At 57.5% G+C, this 21220-nt stretch overlaps 1 protein-coding gene across 1 annotated transcript in view; it reads right to left on the bottom strand.

The window, feature by feature from the left end:
• Window positions 1-611: 611 nt before the first annotated feature.
• SBF1 (SET binding factor 1) overlaps window positions 612-21220 on the bottom strand; it is a 47624-nt gene continuing 27015 nt past the window's right edge. The window contains 32 exon segments of the mRNA XM_073002325.2: window positions 612-1974; window positions 2143-2274; window positions 2405-2492; window positions 2613-2752; window positions 2754-2831; window positions 2941-3060; window positions 3898-4131; window positions 4322-4452; window positions 4536-4662; window positions 4781-4966; window positions 5087-5188; window positions 9647-9823; window positions 10003-10187; window positions 10631-10702; window positions 11021-11113; window positions 11698-11835; window positions 11968-12164; window positions 12509-12716; window positions 12853-12995; window positions 14178-14353; window positions 14547-14683; window positions 15371-15566; window positions 15820-15893; window positions 16008-16180; window positions 16367-16638; window positions 16842-17000; window positions 17169-17237; window positions 17400-17549; window positions 18771-18883; window positions 19411-19615; window positions 20443-20541; window positions 20657-20785. Coding sequence (XP_072858426.2) covers window positions 1876-1974; window positions 2143-2274; window positions 2405-2492; window positions 2613-2752; window positions 2754-2831; window positions 2941-3060; window positions 3898-4131; window positions 4322-4452; window positions 4536-4662; window positions 4781-4966; window positions 5087-5188; window positions 9647-9823; window positions 10003-10187; window positions 10631-10702; window positions 11021-11113; window positions 11698-11835; window positions 11968-12164; window positions 12509-12716; window positions 12853-12995; window positions 14178-14353; window positions 14547-14683; window positions 15371-15566; window positions 15820-15893; window positions 16008-16180; window positions 16367-16638; window positions 16842-17000; window positions 17169-17237; window positions 17400-17549; window positions 18771-18883; window positions 19411-19615; window positions 20443-20541; window positions 20657-20785 — 4602 coding nt within the window. The 3' untranslated portion in view covers window positions 612-1875.

The raw sequence follows: 21220 nt of genomic DNA on the forward strand, positions 1-21220 counted from the left end.
GCATAAATGTTATCAATAAAGAAATTAAAAAATGTTAATGATTTTGATAATATGATTCAGAGAAGGTTGATCAGATTTGTAGATGAAACAAAATGTGATGGAACAGGTAATACCCTAAAAAACAGAAACAAAATTCAAAAATATCTTGACGGGCTCTAGCACTAGGCTGAAAACAAGAGAATGAAATTTGAAGAGGGATAAGTGCAAAGTTCTTTCCTGGAGGAAAAAAACCAAATGCACAGTTACAAGAGGAGAATACTTGGCTCAGCAGCATTACAAATGAAAAGGATCTTGGTGTTGTTGTAGATCACAAGCTGACTATGAGCCAACAGGGCGATGACACTGCAAAAAAGGCAAATGTTATTTTAGGCTGCATTAACAGAAGCAGAGTCTCCAAATCCTGTGAAGTATGCTAGTTCTCCTCTACTTGGCCCTAGGTGTGGGAAGAGGGCTCCTCTGACACTTGCCTTCTCTCTCTCTCCAGGGAAGGATAATGTGGCCATAGGGACTGGGATGCAAGCCTGTCTTTGGCACAACAGAACGTGGGCCAGCAGGGAGCGCTCTGCGTCTCCAAGAGGCTGTGAGTGACATCCAGGCTAATCCATACTGTATTTTCTTTTCCTTTTTTTAATTAAATTCCATTAGTCTTTTTCTTCTTCATATATTTTTCCCTCTAGTCACAATACAATACAAGGATTCTGTAGGTTTAACACAATGTACAGAAACAGCAATAATCTACAACTGCTCAAGGAAGTTACAAAACCCTCCAATTCACATCAGCCACAGCCTTTATATTACAAATAAAAAAGAGAAGGGAAGGGGGGGTGTGGGGGAGAGGGGGAGCCATTAAATTGTTGGGGGCTCCAGACTATGTACAACCTCCAAGGGCATGAAATAACGCTCCGTACACCTTTAAAAACTGGGAGGCTCCAGGGCAGGGCAGAGCTCCACTGGAAGAGGCCACGGTATGACCAGTGAGGGAACCAAAATACATTATTTTCTTTGGGGGGGGGAACAACACATTATTGATGGCAGAGGAGGGGGCGGGTCAGGAAAAAAGAGTCACAAGGTCATTAGCTGCATCCAGGAGACAATCTCCCAAGCACATCACCTCCACCACCGCCACCCTTGAGGCCACAGGATGAACCAGGGGAGGGCGACTGTCCAAGCCGCCACCCAGCCTTGCGCTGCCCTCTCAGCTGCTGAACCCAGAGAGTCTACTGCGCTTACTCTCAGAAGCATCTGCCCACCAGACTGCAGAAAGAGAGGAGCCCACGAGTGCTGCACCCAACTCCCCGAACCCCCCTCCCGTGTCCTGAACATGGAGGCCAAGAATGGCAGCAAGGAGCCCACAACCCCCCTCAAGGGCACCTGAGAGCTCTAATACTGCTCCTGGTGCTGCCGCCTGCCCCTCCCTCCAGAAAGTGCTGCCGCCATCCCTGACGAGGCAGAGAGTTCCCCTGGCCAGCACAAACACCTGCGGAGGTGGGAAGGATGAAGGGGGGGGAGGCCCAAGCCACCGGAACGGCCTGGCCAGGGCTGGTGTGTGTGTGTGTGTGTGTGTGCCAGACCCAGCGCTGCCTGGGGCTCCCGCCAGCCAGCCTGACCGGCGGCCACGGCAACTCTTCTCTGCACATCGTAACCGAGGAGCCGTGGACCCTCTGGCCCCACGAGGGTCATGGCACACACAGGGAAACCAGGCAGGCAGGGGTCAGGAAGAGGGGGCTCCTCCTCCTCCTCCTCTTTCCCCCACTCCCCCCAAAACAGATGTCCCCTCCAGCCTGCCCTTCTTCTGTCTTCTGTCCTGGCCCAAGCACAACTTTGCTTCACTCGCGGACGCCCCGAAGGGCCGCTGCCGTCCAGAGGGGGCCGCCCTTAGGCATCTGACAGGCAGCTCTGAATGCGGTCGATCCATTGCTGAGCCAGGGGCACATCCAGGGCACAGAAGTTGTAAACACGCTTGGTGGTCTTCACCTGCGAGGGAACAAGGAGGAGAGCCGACGCCTTCTCAGTCAGGAAGCCCCAGGGCCATTCCTCAGCAGCCCATGCCCCCGTTTCCGCAGGCAGGCAGGCAGGCAGGCAGGCAGAGGCCGCCCTCTTGGGACCGCCGCCTTCCTCGCAGCCCCCCGAGAGGCCACTCACGTCAAAGAAGGCCTTCTCGTCCACGGTCTTGGGGGCTCCCATGGTCGGGGTGCCCGGAGTGATGGCTTCCACCTCAGCCAGGTCAATGACGCCTTTGCACTCCGTGTCCAGCCGGCTGTCGTAGTAGCGCAGCTGGAAGAAGGGCCCCGAGTCAACACCCTGCCAGCCAGCCAGCCTCTCCCCCCCCCCCCCAGCCACCACCACCACCCCCTTCATCCCACCAGGGACGCCGCCACCTTCATCCTAGCCCGCCTGGTGCTACCTGATGCTTGGTTTTATCCAGCACAAACCAACGCTGTTTCCAAGGCTTCATAAATGCTCCTTTCTTATAGAGGGATCCCTCGTAAGATCTGTAGGAGGCAGAAAGGACCTCATCAGGAGGCACGAGAGGCCCTTTCCTCCCAAGCCCCCTCCCCTTCTGCCCGCCCCCCCAGCCCAGCGCACTCAGCCCCAAGGAGAGGCTCCCGCACCGGTTTTCGCTCTCTGCCGGCTGGAACTGGCTGTAGAGAGTGCTGGTGCTCTTGCGGCCACCTTGCTTCCCGCTGGAAGGGGTGGAGGTGCTGCTGGTGTCGCTGTCGAGGCTCAGGTTGATGGTGGAGCTCCCCACCCCCGCTGTCCTGCAGGTAGACCCCGAGCGAGCGCCGCTGGTGGGCGAGGTTGGAGGCCATCAGAAGGGAGCTGGCCACCGCCTGCAAGGGAGAAACCGCCCGTGTGGGCAATCTGGCAACCCTTGGCACTGCCCACGAAGCAGCCCCCAACCCTCTGGCCGCCGAGGCTGCCCTTGGCTTGCTTGCTTACTTGGCTGCTGCTGCTGGGGTCTGCCTGGGCCTCCGATCGCTGGAAGGCCTTGAGCTTGTCCCAGGCCTCCTTCCAGCGCCCTGCAACCTGCCCGAGCTCCATCTCCAAGTTCTGCAGCTCCTGCCGGAGGAAAGCCACGGTCAAGAGGCCCGACCAGACTGCCACTCTTGCACCCCACACCCCCACCCCACCCCCAGCCAGCAGTGGTTCAGGCAGCCACAGGCAAAGCTCAAATCCTGCTGGGTGTCAATGAAGAGACTTTGCTCCTTCTGCAGAGAAAGTCTGCCTGCAAAAATCTCCTTGGGTCCTGTGCCCGTGGGGAGAGGGGGAAAGGAGACGGCTGACCCATTTCCACGCTCACCTCCACAGTCCGTGGACCTTTGAAGGAATAAAAGTCACGGCCCCTGTGATTCCTTCCTGCCTCCCCACCACCTCTTTTCAGTGTTTCCTTGATTTTTGAAAAATGATTTGTGTTCTAAGAGGTTAACTGTTTGTGGGAGGGGGTGTAAAAGAGGGGCAGCGCCTGGGGCTGATTAGTGGGGAGAGAGTCACTTGGGGGGGGGGGAAGGAGGTCCACAGACCTAGACTCCTCACCGTGTAAGGGCCTGGCAACATCTCTGAAGACAAACAGGGGCTTCTCCCTTTGTCCCACCTGACAGGGTGTTCTCTCTCTCTCTCTCTCTCACTCACTCACAGAGACACACACACATACACCACTTCCAAAACACTTTGAGCACAACTCAAAGAAGAGGGGGTCTGAAATCTATCCCATAGACAAGCCCTAATCAGTCCGGCCACAGAAGCCCAACCCGCGTTCCCAAAGCCTGCTGCATGTTTAAAAGCTCCATTTCCCTTGTAGCTGCTGAGAGAAACCTCACTCGTGCTGCTGACTCTTCGGGGCGGGGGGAGGGGAGGCGGCGGCAGAGGAGATGATGGCAGGGGGGAGCCCCCACTGACCTCTAGCAGCCGAGAGATGGCGTCCGGCTCTGTGCGGCTGCAGCTGTCATAGCAGGGCCAGACGATCCTGCGCCGGCTCTGAGGGGTGCCGGTGTCCGGCTGGCCGGCAGCTTCCAGAGGCTCCGACTGGCCCTGGACCAGCTCCCAGTCATAGGAGGGGCCCTCCGACAGCGTCTCCTCCGTGTAGTAGTCCCACACCTTTAGGTTGGAGATGTTGCTGTAGGGGCGCAGCACCTGAGGAAGGCAAGGCCAGAGAAGCCGGGAATGAGGGCGCGGCAGCCACCCTCCCGGTTCTTCCACAGGAGAGGCACCTGCGGGAGCCCCTCGACGGCGAGGCCAGACACGGGTCCCCACTGTGGCAGGAGGAGCCCGGAGAGCGCAGGGCGGGGGCCCGCACCCCGCCACCGCCTGAGCCAGCGCATACCTCACCATCCTCGGGGGCGTACATGTAGTTGAAGAAGGCTGGCGTCTTCTTGTTCAGACGGTCCATGTAGTCCCAAATGGACCGGAAAGGCTGGGGCCCCTTCCGCTCCCCTTTCTCCTCATACAGGAGACCTGGGAACAAAAGCACATGCTGCGGCTGGGCCTCCCTCACCCTCCCAGGCCCCTCCCCTCCCCTCTCCCTTGGTCAGCCTTACCCAGCTCGAGCCGTTCATAGTCCGAATCCAGCAGGAAAGTGCGGAAGCGATTGGAGACGTAGTGGTAGCTGAGAAACTTCAGGTAGTACTGGCTGAACTCAAACTCCATCGGGAACTGCAGGTGGATCTGCCGATCAAGAGGGAGAGGCCGCCAGGTGTGAAGGATGGCCCAAGCGAGGGGCCCTGATCCCCACGCGCCCCCCCCAACCCCGCCTCTCTGGGCCAGGGCTCAGCTTGGCTCTCACCTGATGGACGCAGTCCAAGAACTGCAGGAAGATGGGTGTGAAGCCGCTGCTCTGGCTGGCCAGCGTCTGGGCCCCGCGATGGCTAAATCGATGGCCAAAGGACAGCCACTCCTTCTCCACCAGGAGCCGGAAGCCCTCCAGGGTGCGGTAGTAGGGGTCCGAGAGCAGCTGCACCAGGGAGACGACCTGCGCAGGAAGAGAAGGAAGAGGAAGGGGAGGGAGAAGGACAGCCTCCCCTCTGCGCCCGGCAGCTGAAGGTGCCTCCCCCCCGGGGCAGCGAAAGACCAGCAGTGGGGGCCAGCCTACCTGGGTGGTGATGTCCCAGCCGTCCTCCAGGCTCACGAGGACGGAAGAGCCCGTGTCGAGGAGCTCCACCACAAGCACCGAAATCTGCAGAATCTTGTGGATCTGCCGGGAGGAAAGAGGCGGCGGTACAGGGTCAGCGGGGGGGGGGGGGAGCGGAAGGGGGCCTCCAGCACCCTCGCTTTCGCCCACCCCGTTTCCCCAATGGGAGGCGGTGGCTACTTGAACCCCTGGCCACCGTCCTTCTCGGCCCACCGGCTTGGCTGCTCCAAGGATGGCCCTGTGCCCACTGCCTGGCAGCTCAGCTGGGGGGGGCACCTTGTGCTCAACGGGGGGGGGGGCTGCTCCAGAAGCCCCTGTCAGTTGGCCGAACCAAGACATCCCGGGCATGCCGCCTCTGCCAATCTTTTATATATATATGTATATTTTTATATTTTTTAATATAAGGGATGACAGAAAGGAAAAGGGAATTGGAATTGATGAGGAAGAGGGGAGACAATAACATACTTCCATCCATTCTGTACCTATTGCCTTATCAAGATTTTAAGTTATTCTCTTTAATCTTTTCTGCCTTCTAGATTGAGTTCTCATTTCAGTATATGCGATTCACAAGCTGCCTGTTGATTCAGTCCACTTGTTAAATAGATCCCATCTTTCTGTTGCCTTTTGCAAGGGATAGTCCTTCATGACTTCTGATAAAATGTCCATTTCGGCTATTTCCCGTATCTTTTCAATAAGATCTTCTTGTTTCGGTACCGTTGGTCTTTTCCAATTTTTAGCTTATAGAATTCTGGCTGCCGTAACTATGTATATAACTATATAATCCTTTGACTTATCTATATTTTCAGGTATCATACTCAATAGGAACAATTCTGGGGTTAATGGCACCTTACAGAGCAATATTTGTTCCTACATAGCATGCACTCTTTTCCAATATTGTTTCGCTACTCCACATGACCACCACATATGGTAATAGCTTCCCACTTGTGTTTCACATTTCCAACACTTATTTGATACATCTGTGTACATCTTTGACAATTTTTCTGGGGTCATGTGCCACCTATAAAACATCTTATAGATATTCTCTTTAAAGATCACCGATCTTGTAAGCTTTATGTTATTTTGCCATATTTTCAGCCATTGATCAATATCATTATGCCCTATATTTTGTGCCCACTTAATCATACATTCCTTAACCATTTCATCTTGCATCTTAATTTCCAACATATAATTATATATTTTCTTAACAATTTGTTCTTTTGAACCTAATAAAAGTTTATCAAAAATCATTTGCTCTGAGTAGAAGCATTCTATTTTATCTTTTGTATACAGTACAGTATCTAGATTCTAACTGTGCTCTAGGCCACCAATCAATATATATGTTCTGTGACTCTAGCTCTTCTTTAGATTTTAGTTCACCATCCTTTTTTAATAGATCTTGATATCTTAAAGAGTTTGCTTTTGTCATAAAACTGGGTTGAGTAAAGGCCTCTATCGGTGACACCCATACCGGTATTTTATAATAAATTTGTTGTGCAATTTTTCTCCACATTCCCAGTAAAGCTCTTCTTATCATATGTGAATTGAAATTCGTTTGTTCTTTATCCTTTTTATACCATAAATAAGCATGCTAGCCTAGTTGCAAATCATGTCCTTTCAAGCTAAGTAATCTATCGTTTTCTAGAGTCATCCATTCTTTTATCCAATCTAAAATACAAGATCTATAATACAGAACCCAATCTGGAAGACCAAAGCTACCCCTCTGCTTATCATCTTGCATTGTCTTAATTTTAATTCTTGTTTTTTTTCCTTGCCATATAAATCTCAGGATTATCCTATGAAATTCTTTAAAAAAGGACTGTTTTAGTATAATAGGAATTGACTGAAATAAAAATAAGATTTTTGGCAGGATGCTCATTTTGATCGTCGCAATTCTCCCCAGCAGCGATAATTGTTGTTTGTCTCATTTTTCCAAGTTGTTCTGTATCTCCTTCATTAGTTTCATGTAGTTATCTTTAAACAATGTGCTTGTCTTCTTTGTAATTTGTATTCCTAGATATCGAATTTTCTTTTCCTCTTGGAAGTTCGTCTTCTCTATTAACTCCTGTCGTTCTTGTTCTCTCATGTTTTTAGTAAGTATTTTGGTCTTCTTTTGATTTATTCTCATACCTGCCATGTCACCACATTTTTTTAACGTTGCCATCAAGGCTTCTATTGAATACAATGGTTCTTCCAGTATAATGACTAAATCATCCACAAAAGCCTGCAGTTTATAGACTTGGCCTTTTACTTTTAATCCTTTCAATTCCTTTTTATCTCTAATTTGTTCATTTAGTATTTCTAGAGTCAAAATAAATAGGAGTGGGGACAGTGGACACCCCTGTCTAGTACCTTTCTGCATTTGGATTTCTTTTGATAACTCGCTGTTAATTCTCACTTTTGCCTTTTGTTCAGTATATATTGCTATAATTAATTTCATAAATCTTTCTCCAACCTGCAGTGTTTCCAACGTATATATCAGAAAATTCCAATCAAGATTATCAAAGGCTTTCTCTGCAACCAAGAATATCATGGCCATCTGTTTCTCCGGGTGTGCTTCGTAATATTCCAAGGAATTTAGAACTATCCTTATATTATTCTTCATCTGCCTTTTTGGTAGGAACCCAGATTGATCTTGATGTATCAAGTGGATTAAAATTCTTTTCAATCTAGTTGCCAAAATAGTCGCATATATTTTGTAGTCCACATTCAACAATGAAATCGGCCTATAGTTTTGTATTTCTTTACCTTCCGTGTTTTCCTTCATGGGGGGGGGGAATCCTGTGACCCTCCCCTGGGGGCCCCTCCCTTCCCTTCGTTTTGCTCACCACAGGGAGAGGCCCCCCCCTTTCGTTCTCCACCCATCCCTGTCGGTAGAGGAGAGGCCGGGCTCTTGCTCCCGCTCCCCCTGCGGTCTCGGGCAAACCCCCCTGGACCCGAGGGCTTCCCCGGCCCCTGCTCACCAAACAGACCCATTACTTCCCAGGTAATCCTACAGAAAACATGACAACAGAAACTGTATAAAGCACAGTCTACCCAGAAAAAGAATGAAGCCTGTGTGTACATAGAAATACCGACATGTTTTTTTTCTTTTTTTAAAGTGCTACAAACTATCCGAGTTTCACGCGAGCAAGAAAGCTCTTCTTCACCCGTGGAGAGGCATCTCTGCCATGGGAAGAAATCCACAGGCTTTCCTCTGATGCACCAGATTTCCCATTTTTGCAGGCTGAGCTGAAGTGAGGGTGGAGCAGCGTGCTGGGACCTTGCTAATCTAACCCCCCCCCACACACACACACACTAGTTCCTTATGTCACCAAGTTAATGTCATTTAATCAGACCCCCCCCCCCCCGGTTCCTTCTCCCTTAAACTGCGAGATCAGGAGGATCCTTTCCCTCTGCCTCCAAGCTCAGAGGAGAACGCTGGCCTGCGAGGCCACCCCCCCCCCTTGCCTGGGCTCTTGCCTCCCCCCCCCCCAGGCTCCCCGATCGATCCTCTTCCTTCCCCTCTCTCGCGCTCTTATCTCTCCAGCAGCACCAGGCCTCTTTTGGATCTCTCGCCTGCGCCCCTCTGGGCTCCCAGATCCGACCCAAACGCCTCCTGAGCCTTCTCGCCAGAACCGCCGGGTGACCCACCAGGAGCCACCTTGAGAGTCGCTCGCCGGTCCTCAGAAGCCCTCAAGGGGGTGGCGGGAGAGGGACCTTCCGGTGCCCCGCACCCACCCTTCCCCTGGTCCAGATGTCCGGCTGCAGGAGAGCCGCCTCCTTGCCTGGCCTCCCCCCTCCCTCTTCTGGCTCCAAAGGGAAGCAGGCCCCTCCCCACCACCACACCTGCTGACACCAAGGCTTCGGAAAGGGACACGGTTCCCTTGGGCATCGTGGCTGAAGCCGCCGCCTCGTGGCGAGCCTGGCTTTCCTTCTGCTTCGGAGGATCCAAGTCCAGTCACTGCCCCCGCCCACCACAAAAGACCCCCTCTGCCACCTCCTCACTGAGACTCCACGCGCCTCCTGGATATGGCTCTTTCCCACACCGTTTTGGCAGTGGCTAGAACACTCCCCCCCCCAAGGCTCAACATCTGGGACAGCCAGCAGCAGGCTCCTGGCTTTGCTCGCCCTCCCGGCCCTGCTATTTCCCCACTGCTTTCTTTCAGCCTGTTTGCCCACTGGGTAAAAACAGGCCGTCTTGCTCTCCCTACCAAGCAGCTGGCACTCCGTATGCCCTCCTTGTCCCTTTGTGGTCCTCAGCAGGGGCAGCTCTAGGGCTCCCTGGCAGGAAGAGGTTAGGCAGACTGACGCCCAGGGCACTTTAGGGCAAAGGTGGCAACAGATCAGTGCCCACCACCCTTGCAGTGCTGCCAAAAAGCCGGGGGGGAGGGATCCTGCCCCACTCCAACAGCTGCCTGCAGCGATCAAGAAAGAGCTCAGGGGCCCCTTGGAGCTGGGGCAAGCAAGGAAGACCACGCTTCCCTCGCCTACAGCCCCTGGCTGGCCACCCCCCCCCACACACACACACGGAAAGCCACTGACCTGTACGAGCCACTCAGACTCCTCCAGCGAGCGCAGGAAGGTCCCGCCAGGCTCGACGGAGGGGCTGCCGGGCACACAAGCCTTCATCAGCTTCTTGAAGCTGGTCTTGACCTGCCGGGCCTCAAAGACCTCGATGGGCACCACCTCCCAGTGCTGCAGCGGGTCCGGCTTCACACCCTGGCCAGGAGAAGGAAGAAGAAGGTCCCCTTGCTGAGTGCCCTCGGCCTTGTGAGGGGGACCCCGGGGTCTCCCTCCCATAGAGCCCCGTGGCACGCAGGCCTTGGCCAAGCCCAGCAGGGCCACAACCCCCCGCCGCCCCCGCCCCCGCCGCCCTTCGGTCTCCTGCAGACCCGTACCCTGAGCTGGGACTTGTCCCCGATGATGTAGAGCGAGGCCCGGTGCTGGCGCAGGAAGCTGGCCTCGGAGGGCGATCCGTTTGGTGGGGCGCTCAGCAGCTCCTTGCCAGCCAGGCGGGAGCCAATCTCCATGTTGAGCGCATAGCTGCTCAAGCGGCCACTGGCTCGGATGCTGCCCCACTTGCCTGCGAGGGAGCAGAGGTCAGGAGACTGGGGGGCAGGGGCTGTGCTGGCCAGAGCTGCCTCACCCCCCCCCACACACACACACACACTGCACTCCTTTCAGGGGTCAGCTCTCCCTCTGGACAGGCTGCAGACCAATTCAGGACCTCAGCACCCTCAGGCGAGGGAGGTCACAGCGGAAGGATGGCAAAGCACACACACACACACACACACACACACACACAAGCATACATGCAGGAACCACCGGCCAGCAGCATCTTCTCCCAGAGCAGGCCAGGGGATGCCAAGCAAGGAAGCATGCTGTAAGATGGCAGAGATGGCGGGGGGGGGTAGAATCGTGGGTTAGCCACACTGCCCACCTGGGGCATCTGGGGTGGGGGGGGGTAGAGTTAGGAGGGGGAAAGGTCACGCCCCCCAGGGTTAGTGCCCTACAAGGGGGGGGTACCTTGCGGGGACTCGCGTCCCTTTGCGGCCAGGCTCTTGGGGCTGGAAAGGGTAATGACCCTGGCTCGGTGACCTGGGGCAGAGAGAAAGGAGGAGGGAGAGGCAGCACCGACGGGGTGCCCGGGGACACAACGAGAGAGAGAGAGAGAGAAGACATCGGATGGGCCCCGGGCAGGGGGTGCCTGCGCTCCGGCAGGGAAGAGGGACCGGGTGGATGGAGACCAGACAGGGAGCTGTGGGCAACGCTGTGGGGCAGCCAGGCCCTGGGAAGGCAACCCTCCCTCCCTCCCCCCACCGTGCTGTTCTCAAGACCCCCAGTCCTGCCTCCAGGAAGCAGAAGTGAAGCAACTACTCTACAGGGGGTGGGGGGCAGCAGCTGCCAGCATCTCACCTCCACGGCTAACCGTCCCGGGCCCTTCGTCCTTCCCTCCCATCACCTGCTTCATGAGCGATCCCAGTTTGGGCTGCCGTTTCTCGGAGAAATCTGGACACCAACAGAAGGGGGACGTTCCAGGCCCAGCCCTGCAAGGCCCCCAAGGGGCCTCTCCCCCCCCCATGACACCTCGTCAGGAGTAGCGCTGCCCGAGATCTGAGCAGCAGTGCATCTGCCTCTCCCCCCTCCCGCAGCTTCTCTCCTGGGGGGGCAGGCTACGAGGAGAGCACTCCCGGATGTCCCCGGAGGCAGAGGGGAGGGTTGGCCGGCTGGCCGGCAGGCATGTTCCAGGTGGAGGGGAGAGGTCCTGTTCCCGGGGCCGGGCTGCTCTTCCCAAGATGACTCCGACAGACAACAAACGAGGGCGGATGAGTTGGGCAGGCAGATGGAGATGGAGGAGGGGGAGCTGCGCTGCGCGTCGGGAGCATGGAGAGACGTGACCCCAGTCCATGACACTCACTCACCTGGCGGCTGGCCCTCCAGGACATCCACATATGTTCCGACTCTGACCGAGACGCCCTGGTGCCCATCCAAGCCCACCCGGGCTCTGAGGACTGCTAGGCCGCCAAAACAGTGGCCACCGCCCCCATCCCAGCCCCACCCCAAACGACAGAAGCCTTTCCCCCCTGCCCTACCTGAGGCGCTCATGTGGGCTGAGGTGAAGCCACTGAGGGTGTTCCGGCCACCCGTGTCCGCATAGTGGGGCATGGAATTGATGATGGCCTGCAGGTACTTCTCCTGCTCCAGGCTGGCAGAATCTGCCTGGGACGGACCTGCAGCAGGGTGGCAGGTGGGGGGGGGAGGGTGGTAAGGAGAGCTCAGTGGTGGGCCAGGGAGATGGGAGGAGGGCTGTGGGGTGGGGTGGCCGCAGGGGGAGTGGCGGCCACAGGTCTCAGTCACCATACCTGGGGCGGGAGCATTTGGGGACTTGAACAGGCCAGCCACGCCCTTCCCGTGCAGCCCTCCCGAGCGCAGCAGGACTGCCTTGGTGCGCGAGTTCCGCCAGCAGACCACCGGGAAGCGGTTCTGGCGGTAGCAGCGTGAGATCCGCTGGATGGTGTTGTCCTGGATGCTCTGTGGGACAATCAGCAACCCAGGGTAACTACGGAGGGGGGTGGGGGGAGAGAGAGAGAGAGAGAGAGAGACCAAAGGCCACAGCCCCTCAGCTTCTGTGTGGGTGGCGTGGGGGACCTGCAGAGAGTGCCCCCCTTCAGCAAAGAAGGCAGAACGAGTCTCTGGAGGGAGGGGCAAGGGACAGAAAACTGCCCCCCTCCTCGCGACCAAGTCCAACTTGGGGGCGCTAGGACCCTCAGCATCTGGGGGAGGGGGAGAGAGTGGCAGCTGTCCTGCCCTCCTGCTGCAAACCCCACATGTGAACCCGCCAAAGAGGCAGCTGAGCGGCTGCTCCTTGTGGGGCCCCTGCCACCCCCCGGGCCACACCCTCACCTCCGGCAGATGGCATACATCCGGTTCACAGTGGAGATGCGGAAGGGCTCGTTTTTGGAGCGCGTGAGGCTGTTGCTCAGCGTGCCCAGCCCCAGGCGCTGGTAGTCCCGGCAGCAGGCCCGCTCCACCACGTGGCTCATAGTCATTTTGTCCGAGGGCCGGAGAGGGGTGGATGGGGTTAAGGTGCTTCTGTCCACGTCTTCGGACACTGCGGAAGCCAAAGCACACAGCTGGGCAAAGCACCTGGCGGGTCCTGCCACCTGCCGCTAGGAGTTCCGCCATCAGTCAGCGGCGCTGACTCTCCCCATGGGGCCCACGCCCACCAGACGGGTGGGCGGCTGTACCTGAGATTTCATCCTCGTTGTCTTCCGGGAAATGCTGCTGGCTGCCACGATGCTCCCAGGAAGGTGGCGTGTACTTCTTGCGGGTCACGTACTGCCGGCCGATGGTCCTCTTGGCATTCTTCACCAGGTTCTTGGAGAGGGTCCTTAAGGGGAAAGGTTAGCCAGAGGACCCGCCATTCTCAGAGCTGACCACCTTAATGCCCTAGAGACACACATACCCCCCCCCCCAAATTTGGCCAGCCCTCAGTCTTTTTTAGCTGAGGCAAAAAAGCAGGGTGCACAAAAGAGGGCTTCTGACCTGACACGTGGTGCAATGGCCCTCAGAGAGGAACCTTGTGCGAGAACAGGGGATTTATATCGAACGAGCCACATGCTAGAATGTCGTGAGAATGCCTGACAGTCGGATTCCCAAAGATCTCCTGTATGGAGAATTAGTGCAGGGAAAACGCCACAGAGGGAGACCACAGCTGCGATACAAGGAGATTTGCAAGTGAGATCTGAAGGCCTTAGGAACAGACCCCAACAGATGGGGAACCCTGACCTCTGAGCGTTCAGCCTGGAGGCAGGCGGTGCATCATGGCCCCTCCAGCAGGCCAAGGTACAGAGGCCATCCCAAAACCAGCCAAATCAGGGAGCTGGACAGGGGACAGATTGTATTTGTCTCCAGGGTGGAAGGGATGGTCACTCTCGAATCGGCCTCCTCAGCCACACTAGACGCTGTTCCAAGACCTCCATACAGAGCACGTGACCCTAGTCTCTCGAGACGGAAAGAGACCTACAGCCAAATGCTAACTGACCCCCAGGCTGTCCTACTCTGGGCATATCATGAGAAGACGGGATGGTCTGCAAAAGATGATAAGGCTGGGAAAGGTGGAAGGAAGTAGGACAATCGGAAGACTAAACAGGAGACGGACTGGATCCCTAAAGGAAGCCATAGGCTGGAATTTGCAAGACTTGACGGCTAACAGCAACAGCCCCATGCTTGGTCTTGCCGTTTTCTTTTACTCTTGGAAGTCCATTTGCACTTCTCTTGCTTGTAGTGAACGAAATCTTCCTCCGCCAAGGAGGACTACTGAGTATGTGTGACTTTCCAGGTGGACCACCTGCCCCTCCCCAGCCGGCACCAGCCTCAGGCACTGACCTCTCAGAGCATCAAGGGCCCACCCTGGCCCCCTTGCAGCCAGCCATCCTGCTGCTTGGAGCCACACACACACACACACCCCCCAGGGCCTCCCGCGACAGCCTCGCCCCCGCCTGGGAAGCCGTGAGCTGCCCCGCCCGCAGTTCTGAGGAGGGTCCAGTCGTCGCTGGGGCTTGGTCCGCACCTGAGCGAGGGGTTCTTCTCCTTGACCTTGGGCTGCAGGGCAGGCTTGTTCAACTGGCCCATGGTGAAGGCAAACGTGTCAGCGACATGCTGGGGGTAGCGCAGCTTGTTGAGATGCTTCCGGAAGGTCTCCGCGCTCTCCGAGGCCACCTCCTCATCGAAGGCAATGCGCAGCAGCTGCCGGGCAAAGAAGTTGGGCCGGGCTCAGCTGGCCACCCGCGGGAGCGCCTGGCGGCACCGGCGGCCACACTGCTCCCCAAGCCACAGAGCTTGGCTCCATGAGAGGTCTCCTCCTGCTCTCCGAGAAAAGAGCATCCGACTGCGCCCAGGCAGAGGCGGGTCCACCCCCCCGCCATCTGCAACACCTCACCTGGAATGTACAGGAGCGCAGCTGAAGCGTCGCACAGCCCTCCTGGATGAACTGATCCACCTGAGCCTGGACGGTGATCTTCTCCTCTTTGGTCAGGGAAGCGATCGGGAAGGAACGGACCACCACCTGCTCCCCAACTAGGGAGGAAGGGAGAAAAAGGGCCGGCTAGCGAGGGCCTAGGCTGCTCAGCTACAGACGCAGACCCAAGACGATGCCTTGCAGGCCACAAAGCATCGCCCCCAAGGAAGGGCCGGCAGGGCCAGCCGGCTCTGCAGGAGGGAGGAGCCTGCTTCCTGCCCAGAAAGGGGCAGGAGGACACACGCCAGGGCGCCGCTGAGCACCATGCCAGCCCCCGGTCCAGCCTCTCGCCTCCTGCAGTAGCCAGCTGGTACAAACCTGGTGGGAGAAGGAAGCCCGGCCCCCCTCTCCGGGCACCCAGGCTGGGACCCTCCCTATGGCTTCTGGCAGCAAAGGGCGCCGTTTCTCTCTTCTCCCTTCTGCCTATCCATTTGGCTCCATGGACGGCCGTGGATGGTGCCAGGGTGCAAAGGGAAGACCCTGCCTCTCTGCCCACCGTATCCTCACACCAGGCATGCAGTGGTTCAGGTCTCAACCGGTGTGTTTTTTTTTTTACACACACACACACACACACACACACACACACACACACACACACACACACACACACACACACACACACACACACACACACACACACACACACACACACACACACACACACACACCCTTCAGCTGGAGCACTCTGGACACTTGTCCCCTTTCCTCAGGGAGGGGTGGAGGTCCCTGCCAGCCTGCCCTCTTACCTAACGGGTCTGTCGGGGTGCCCTTGAAGATGATGCGATAGGTGGTGAGGAAGACAGCCCCTTCGGCAGGAAGCAGAGGGGGCCCCCCTACAGTCCCGCCTGCTCCTTCCTCCCTGCCGTCTGGCATGAGGAACACACGCAGGCCGTCCACCACGCTCTCTTCGCCCATCAGCAGGTTGGGTCGGAGCAGCTTCGGCTGCAGGAAGCAGGAGGGGAGGGAATCAGGGAGGGAGCCTGCTGTTAAGTGGCCAGTCTTGCTCCTCCAGTCCGGGGATGCTTCGCCACCTCAGCCCCCGCTGGCGGCGGCAGCTCTCGAGAAGCCACCTGACATGGAGAGGTGCAGCCCCCCACTCCCACCCCACCCCATTCCAGGCTCCCCACCCTGACTACAAGGACTTCTCTCTCTCTCTCTCTCTCTCTCTCTCTCTCTCTCTCTCTCTCTCTCTCACCTTCTGTATGGGAGGGAGTCTCTTGCTCTCTCGGTGCACAGCGTCCAGGGTCTCAATATGCATCTGGACAATGTCTGGGCGGGAAAAGAGGGGTCAGAGAGAGTCAACCTCCTGGCACACCCCATATCCACCCCCCAACATCAGCCCTCCATGCCCTGGGAAGGGAGGGAGAGCAGGAGAGCACCCACCTGGGATCATGAAGTGGAGGCTCTTAAGGTGTTCGTTGGTGACCCCACTCTCTGTGCAGACTTTGTCCACAAAGCGGTTGACAAACCGGACCACGTAGTTGGCCACGTCGGAATTTTCAGCATCCTCAAAGCCACTCTCGGTGTCATAGCTGTCGGCCACGCTGCCAGCAATGCTAGCAGGGAAAGACAACCCCCTTGAGCGCCAGCCTCTTCACTCTGGGCCACCGCTGAGCCTCAAAGAAAGAGCTTGGGCTGGGAACAGCCCCGGCTGCATGGCTGAGCGCCAGGCCTGGCCAGGGCCACAGCACTGGCACGGCTGCTTCTCTCTTTGCCCCCCCCCCGCCGACCCAGCCCCTTACCTGTTTGTGATGAAGCTGTTGCTGACGCTCTCTGCATCGCCAAGGGCAGAGCCTCGCAGAAGCCGGTTCTTGCTCGTGTCCAAGGGCAGGAGCAGGTAGCTCATCCGGTTGGCGTAGTGGATGGCCTGGCTGAAGACCGTGCTCTCCTCCTTCTGGATGAGCTCCTGCTGCTTCTCCCGGCTCAGCGTGGGCCAGAGGCGACACTGCCTGGCAGCGATCTCCAGAGCAGAGCCCTCCTCCTCCTCCTCGGGAAGGCCCTCACCTCCTGGCAGCTGGACCAGAGAAAAGGATCGCCTTTCTGTCAAGAGCTCTGGGGCATCCCCTCGAGCATGCGCTCTCCCTTCAAGGAGGCAGGGAAGGGGCAGCATGTGGACTGAGAGGGGGGCCCACACACCAAGATCTCGGGGGGGGGGATGGCATCAGCTGGCTCCAGGTAGCCCTGAACCGACGACAGAGCACCAGGCGCTTTCCTCACCTTCTCTGCATGGCTCTCCTCACTCCTTTCCAGGTAGAGGGCCCGGATGTGATTCTGCACATCGCTATAGAACATGGCTTCCCAGAACTGGAGGTTGGTCCACACCAGGTGCTCCTGCACACAGCTGTAGGCAAATTGTGTGATCCCCGGGCTCAGTTTCTGCAGAAGAGGAAGTGGTAAGGAGGGGAAGCTGTGGCTGCAGCCGGGGCTGCCCTGAAAAGCCCAAGGGCACCAGAACCTACACGGCAGAGGCTCAGCCTGTGCACATATCCCCTACCTTTTACCTCTGACCTTCCACCTCAGGCCATGAGCCCACCCACGACTTACACGGCAGAATGCAGTGACCAGCGGGAGAAGGGCAGCCGCGACCCCATGCTCATCAGCAGCACTACAGTCCTGGGGACAGATAAGAGGGCAGGTGGGTGGGGTGAACGGAGCTGTGCTCTGGGTTTCCCACAAGAAAAGGAGGCTGCAGCCCCCCACCAAGGGGTGGGGGGTTGAGGCCGTACAAGGACAGTTCCCACCCTCCACCTCAGACTCCTGTCTTCGCCCTCCAACCTGTAAGCAGCAGTTCATCATGCGGACGACAAAGTCAAACTGCTGGTGGTCCAGCATGGCTCTGTTCTGCTGCACGTGGAGGTTCAGCTCCTGGGTCAGGCACTGCCGAGCGGCCCGGCTCTTCATGGCACGCAGCACCGCCGGCAGGAGCTGCAAGAGACAAGCAAGGGAAACCCATGTGGGCCATACACGGGGCATACCGGGGGCACCCCACACGTTGCACAGGGTGCCGACAATCCCCTCCCCTGACATTGATGCATCCATCACCCACGCTGGCCCCAGGGATCACGTTCCCCACTTTCCACTGGCCATCGGAGGAAGAAAGGGTGGTGACACCCCCCCCCTTTTACTTTTACGTCCTTCAGAGGACTTTGTGGTTCACATGGCCTGAAAGGCTTGGAAAAGCATCTCATAAATGGCAGCAGGATAGCACTTCCTTCAGCTAATACAGTCATGCCCCGCTGGACGATTACCCCACTCTACGATGAATCCGCTTTACGTTGACATTTTTGCGATCGCTTTTCCGATTGCAAAACAATGTTTTAAATGGGTTTTTTTCGCTGTGCGATGATCGGTTCCCTACTTCGGGAACCGATTTTCGCTTTACGACAATCAGCAAACAGCTGATCATTGGGTTTCAAAATGGCCGCCAGTTGAAGAAAATCCCCCCCCCCCGTTTTCTAGGATGGATTCCTCGCTTTACAGGCACCGAAAATGGCCGCCGTATGGAGGCTCTTCCCTGGACGATCAGGTATTCAGCCCATTGGAACGCATTGAACGGTTTTCAATGCGTTTCAATGGATTTTTAAAATTTCGTTTGAGGACATTTTCGCTCCACAGCAATTTCACTGGAATGAATTAACATCGTAAAGCAAGGCACCACTGTATTAATTTCCATTTTAACTGCCTTGTGGTTTTTACAGTAAAAAAGTAATTCAAATTCTTAGAAAGAGAGACATAGAGATGTTGTCATTTTGATCATTTTTTGATTTTATAAAAAATATTTGTATGTGTTTTCAGGCATGCAGATGCTGGAATCCCGGTGAAGCAGGCTTCTTTCCAACCCTGTCAGGGCAGGTTGTGAGGGCCAGAGGAGAGGCGGGCTGCCTGGGAGAGGCCCCTCAGATGCAGGACCTTCGAGGGGCTCCTGATGCCAGTGGGGAGGAGGCAGGGGGAGGAGAGACAGCTGGTCAAAGCACCCCTGTCCCCAGAACCCAAGAGGCAGGGGTTGCTCCAGGATCTGGCCCGCTCTGCCTGGACCCCTCGGAGCTTCTCGGCCTGTTTCCACGCACAAAAGGCACGAGGCAATGTGCCCCTGCCCAACCCCGGCCTCCACGACCGCCTGGCCCAAAGGATCCCAAGGTCTCTCACCCTTTTGGCCTCCAGCATCTTGCTCTCGAAGACGTACGCAATGCAGCTCCGGACCACCTCCAGCCGACGGGCACTGTTGGCCAACACCAGGCCGCTGCGCTCCAGGAGGGTCTCTGGAGGTAGGGCAAGGGGAGAGTCTCGGGCCACTGCTGACAGAAAAGCAGGTGCCCCCCACCCCCACCCCCACCCCCACCCTGTCTTGCCTTCACTGGTCCTCCAGGAAAGACCCTCTCCCTCCTCCTCCTCCTCCTCCTCCTCCTCCTCCTCCTGTGGGGAGCTGCTGCAGAGACGCCCCATGCCAGGCTGCCCACACCCCCCCCCACATACTCACTCACTCTATGGGGGCAGGGGAGTGGGAGGAGAGATTTGGGCTCCTTTGGCCTCTGGAAGAGGCGGCCAAGGCAAGAAGTCCCAGAGAAGGCCAGGACCAGAAGGATGGAGCCCAAAGCAGGCACGCTGACCCTCAAACCTCCCCACAAGCAGGCCACCTCCTCTGGGGGGCCCTGGGAGGCCCCCTCCTCCACCACGGTTGCCGGCCCACCAGCCTCCATTCTGACCCCCCTTCCGGAGCCAAACTACAATGTACGTCACTCACAATGGGGGCCACACTGGGGCGAAGTGCACGGCACACGGCACGTACCTAGGGGGGGCCCAGAGGGCACCATGCACTTCTTCTCCACCTTGACAGCAGGGGGCGCCGTCTGCAGCTTGGCCGTTGCCTGGTCCACAATCCACTGGACGGTGCCCTCGTCCAGGCGGGGGAAAGGCCGCTGGTGCAGGCGCAGGTGGCAGCCTTCCGTGGGCTTCTGCACCTTGTGCATGGTCACGGCCGGGTAGGGGTTCTCCTGGAGCAGCAGAGTCACGGGCAGAATCAAAGAGCAGAACGGGGCCCCCCCTCCAAGGGTCCCCCCCACCCCCGACCCGACAAAGGCTCTGAGGCACAGGATGCGGCCCCAGCCACCTGCAAGGCTCTCCTCCACCTCCGCTTCACTCTCGCCAGCCGAGGGGGCTGCCTTCCCTACCAGGCCGCCGGTTCCTCCGCCAACCGAACCCTCCGCCACGAGAAAGCCCATAGCAGCCCACCTTCCGGCCCTTCGAACCTCCGGGTCTAGCCTTGTTCTCTGCAGTGACAGAGAACACACCCCTCCTCCACCCACAGGGCAGATCCCAGACTTCTGAAGAGCTTTTTTGGGGGGGGGGAGAGATCCCTGCAGATCCCTGCAACAGGGATCCCTCCCCCTTCCATACTGATGCAGGACCACGAATGGCTGCCCACTGGAAGCAGTTCCTCAGTGGTGACAAGAGTGACCAAACCATAGCAGCCTCCCTCCCTCCCCTATTGCACCATCTCACTGACAGGGATCTCCTGCGGTGGGCACATGCCGGCTGAAAGCCTACTCAGGGCAGCCCTGGCAGAAAAGTCCCTTGGCCTTCTCCTCTGCGGGGCTGGACAGGAGGAGGAGGAGGAGGAGGAGGAGGAGAGGGACTTGTTTTCCCCAGGGGGGGCAGCCCAACTAAGCCCCCATGGCCAGCTGGGAGGCAATGCTTATGCCCAATCCCCTTGGGAGCCAGAACCGGAAGGAGACTCTCCAAAGGCATCTTGCCCAGATTTTCATCTCCCGGAGGATCATTCCCCCGAGACTCTTGGTGGAGCGCCCGCGTTGACACACACGTTTTTGTACAGCTGCTCCGCTAGCTCCTTGATGTGGCGCAGGACCCGGGCCTTGCTCCCCTCGTCCGCTTGCATCCGCTTTGCCTCATTGGCCACCAGCTAAGCAGGAGGGAAGGAAGGAAGGAAAGCAGGGATGAAGCAGACAGGGAGGCAAGGACGCAGCCAGGGCTCCTCCGGTGGCCAGGGCCGTCGCCGTCACACCCCCCCCGCTCACCTCATCAAACAAGTCCATGTCCCGGTAGGGCGGCCCCCGCTCTGTCACGAAGCCAGCGAAGGCCATCCCCTCCAGCACCCTGGGGAGGAAGTCGTCGTCGACCAGCCCCCGCTGCCCAAGGAAGGCTGCCTGGAGGGAGGACAACGAGACCCGCCTCAGCAAGGCCACCCAGCCATCATCCCGCCCCCCTTCCCCCGTGGGCCCCAGGGAACCAGAAGGGATTCAGTGGCGCGATGGTCACAGCAAAAGAACCCTAACTGATAAACACGTCCTTGAAGAAGGCGGATAGCACGAGGCATTTTATACTGGGGGGAAAAAGGATTACATTTGCCGCCTCCTGGAGTCCAGCTTCCCCCTTTTTTTAACCCTAATATCGCACATTCACCGGCCTAGCTCCTCCATCCTTCCATCCCTCCTCTCCTCCCCCCCAGGTGGGTGGTTGGGGACTGGAGACGGGAACTTCGCTGAAGACTCCAGATTCCATGCAGGGGCAGAGGGGAAGAGAGCACCAGTCGGAGGTCCTGACTCACTGGAGGATGGTGAAATCCAGCCTCCGGCGGGCAG

This window comes from Pogona vitticeps, chromosome 5 (assembly GCF_051106095.1).
Source record: "Pogona vitticeps strain Pit_001003342236 chromosome 5, PviZW2.1, whole genome shotgun sequence".
Taxonomy (NCBI): domain Eukaryota; kingdom Metazoa; phylum Chordata; class Lepidosauria; order Squamata; family Agamidae; genus Pogona; species Pogona vitticeps.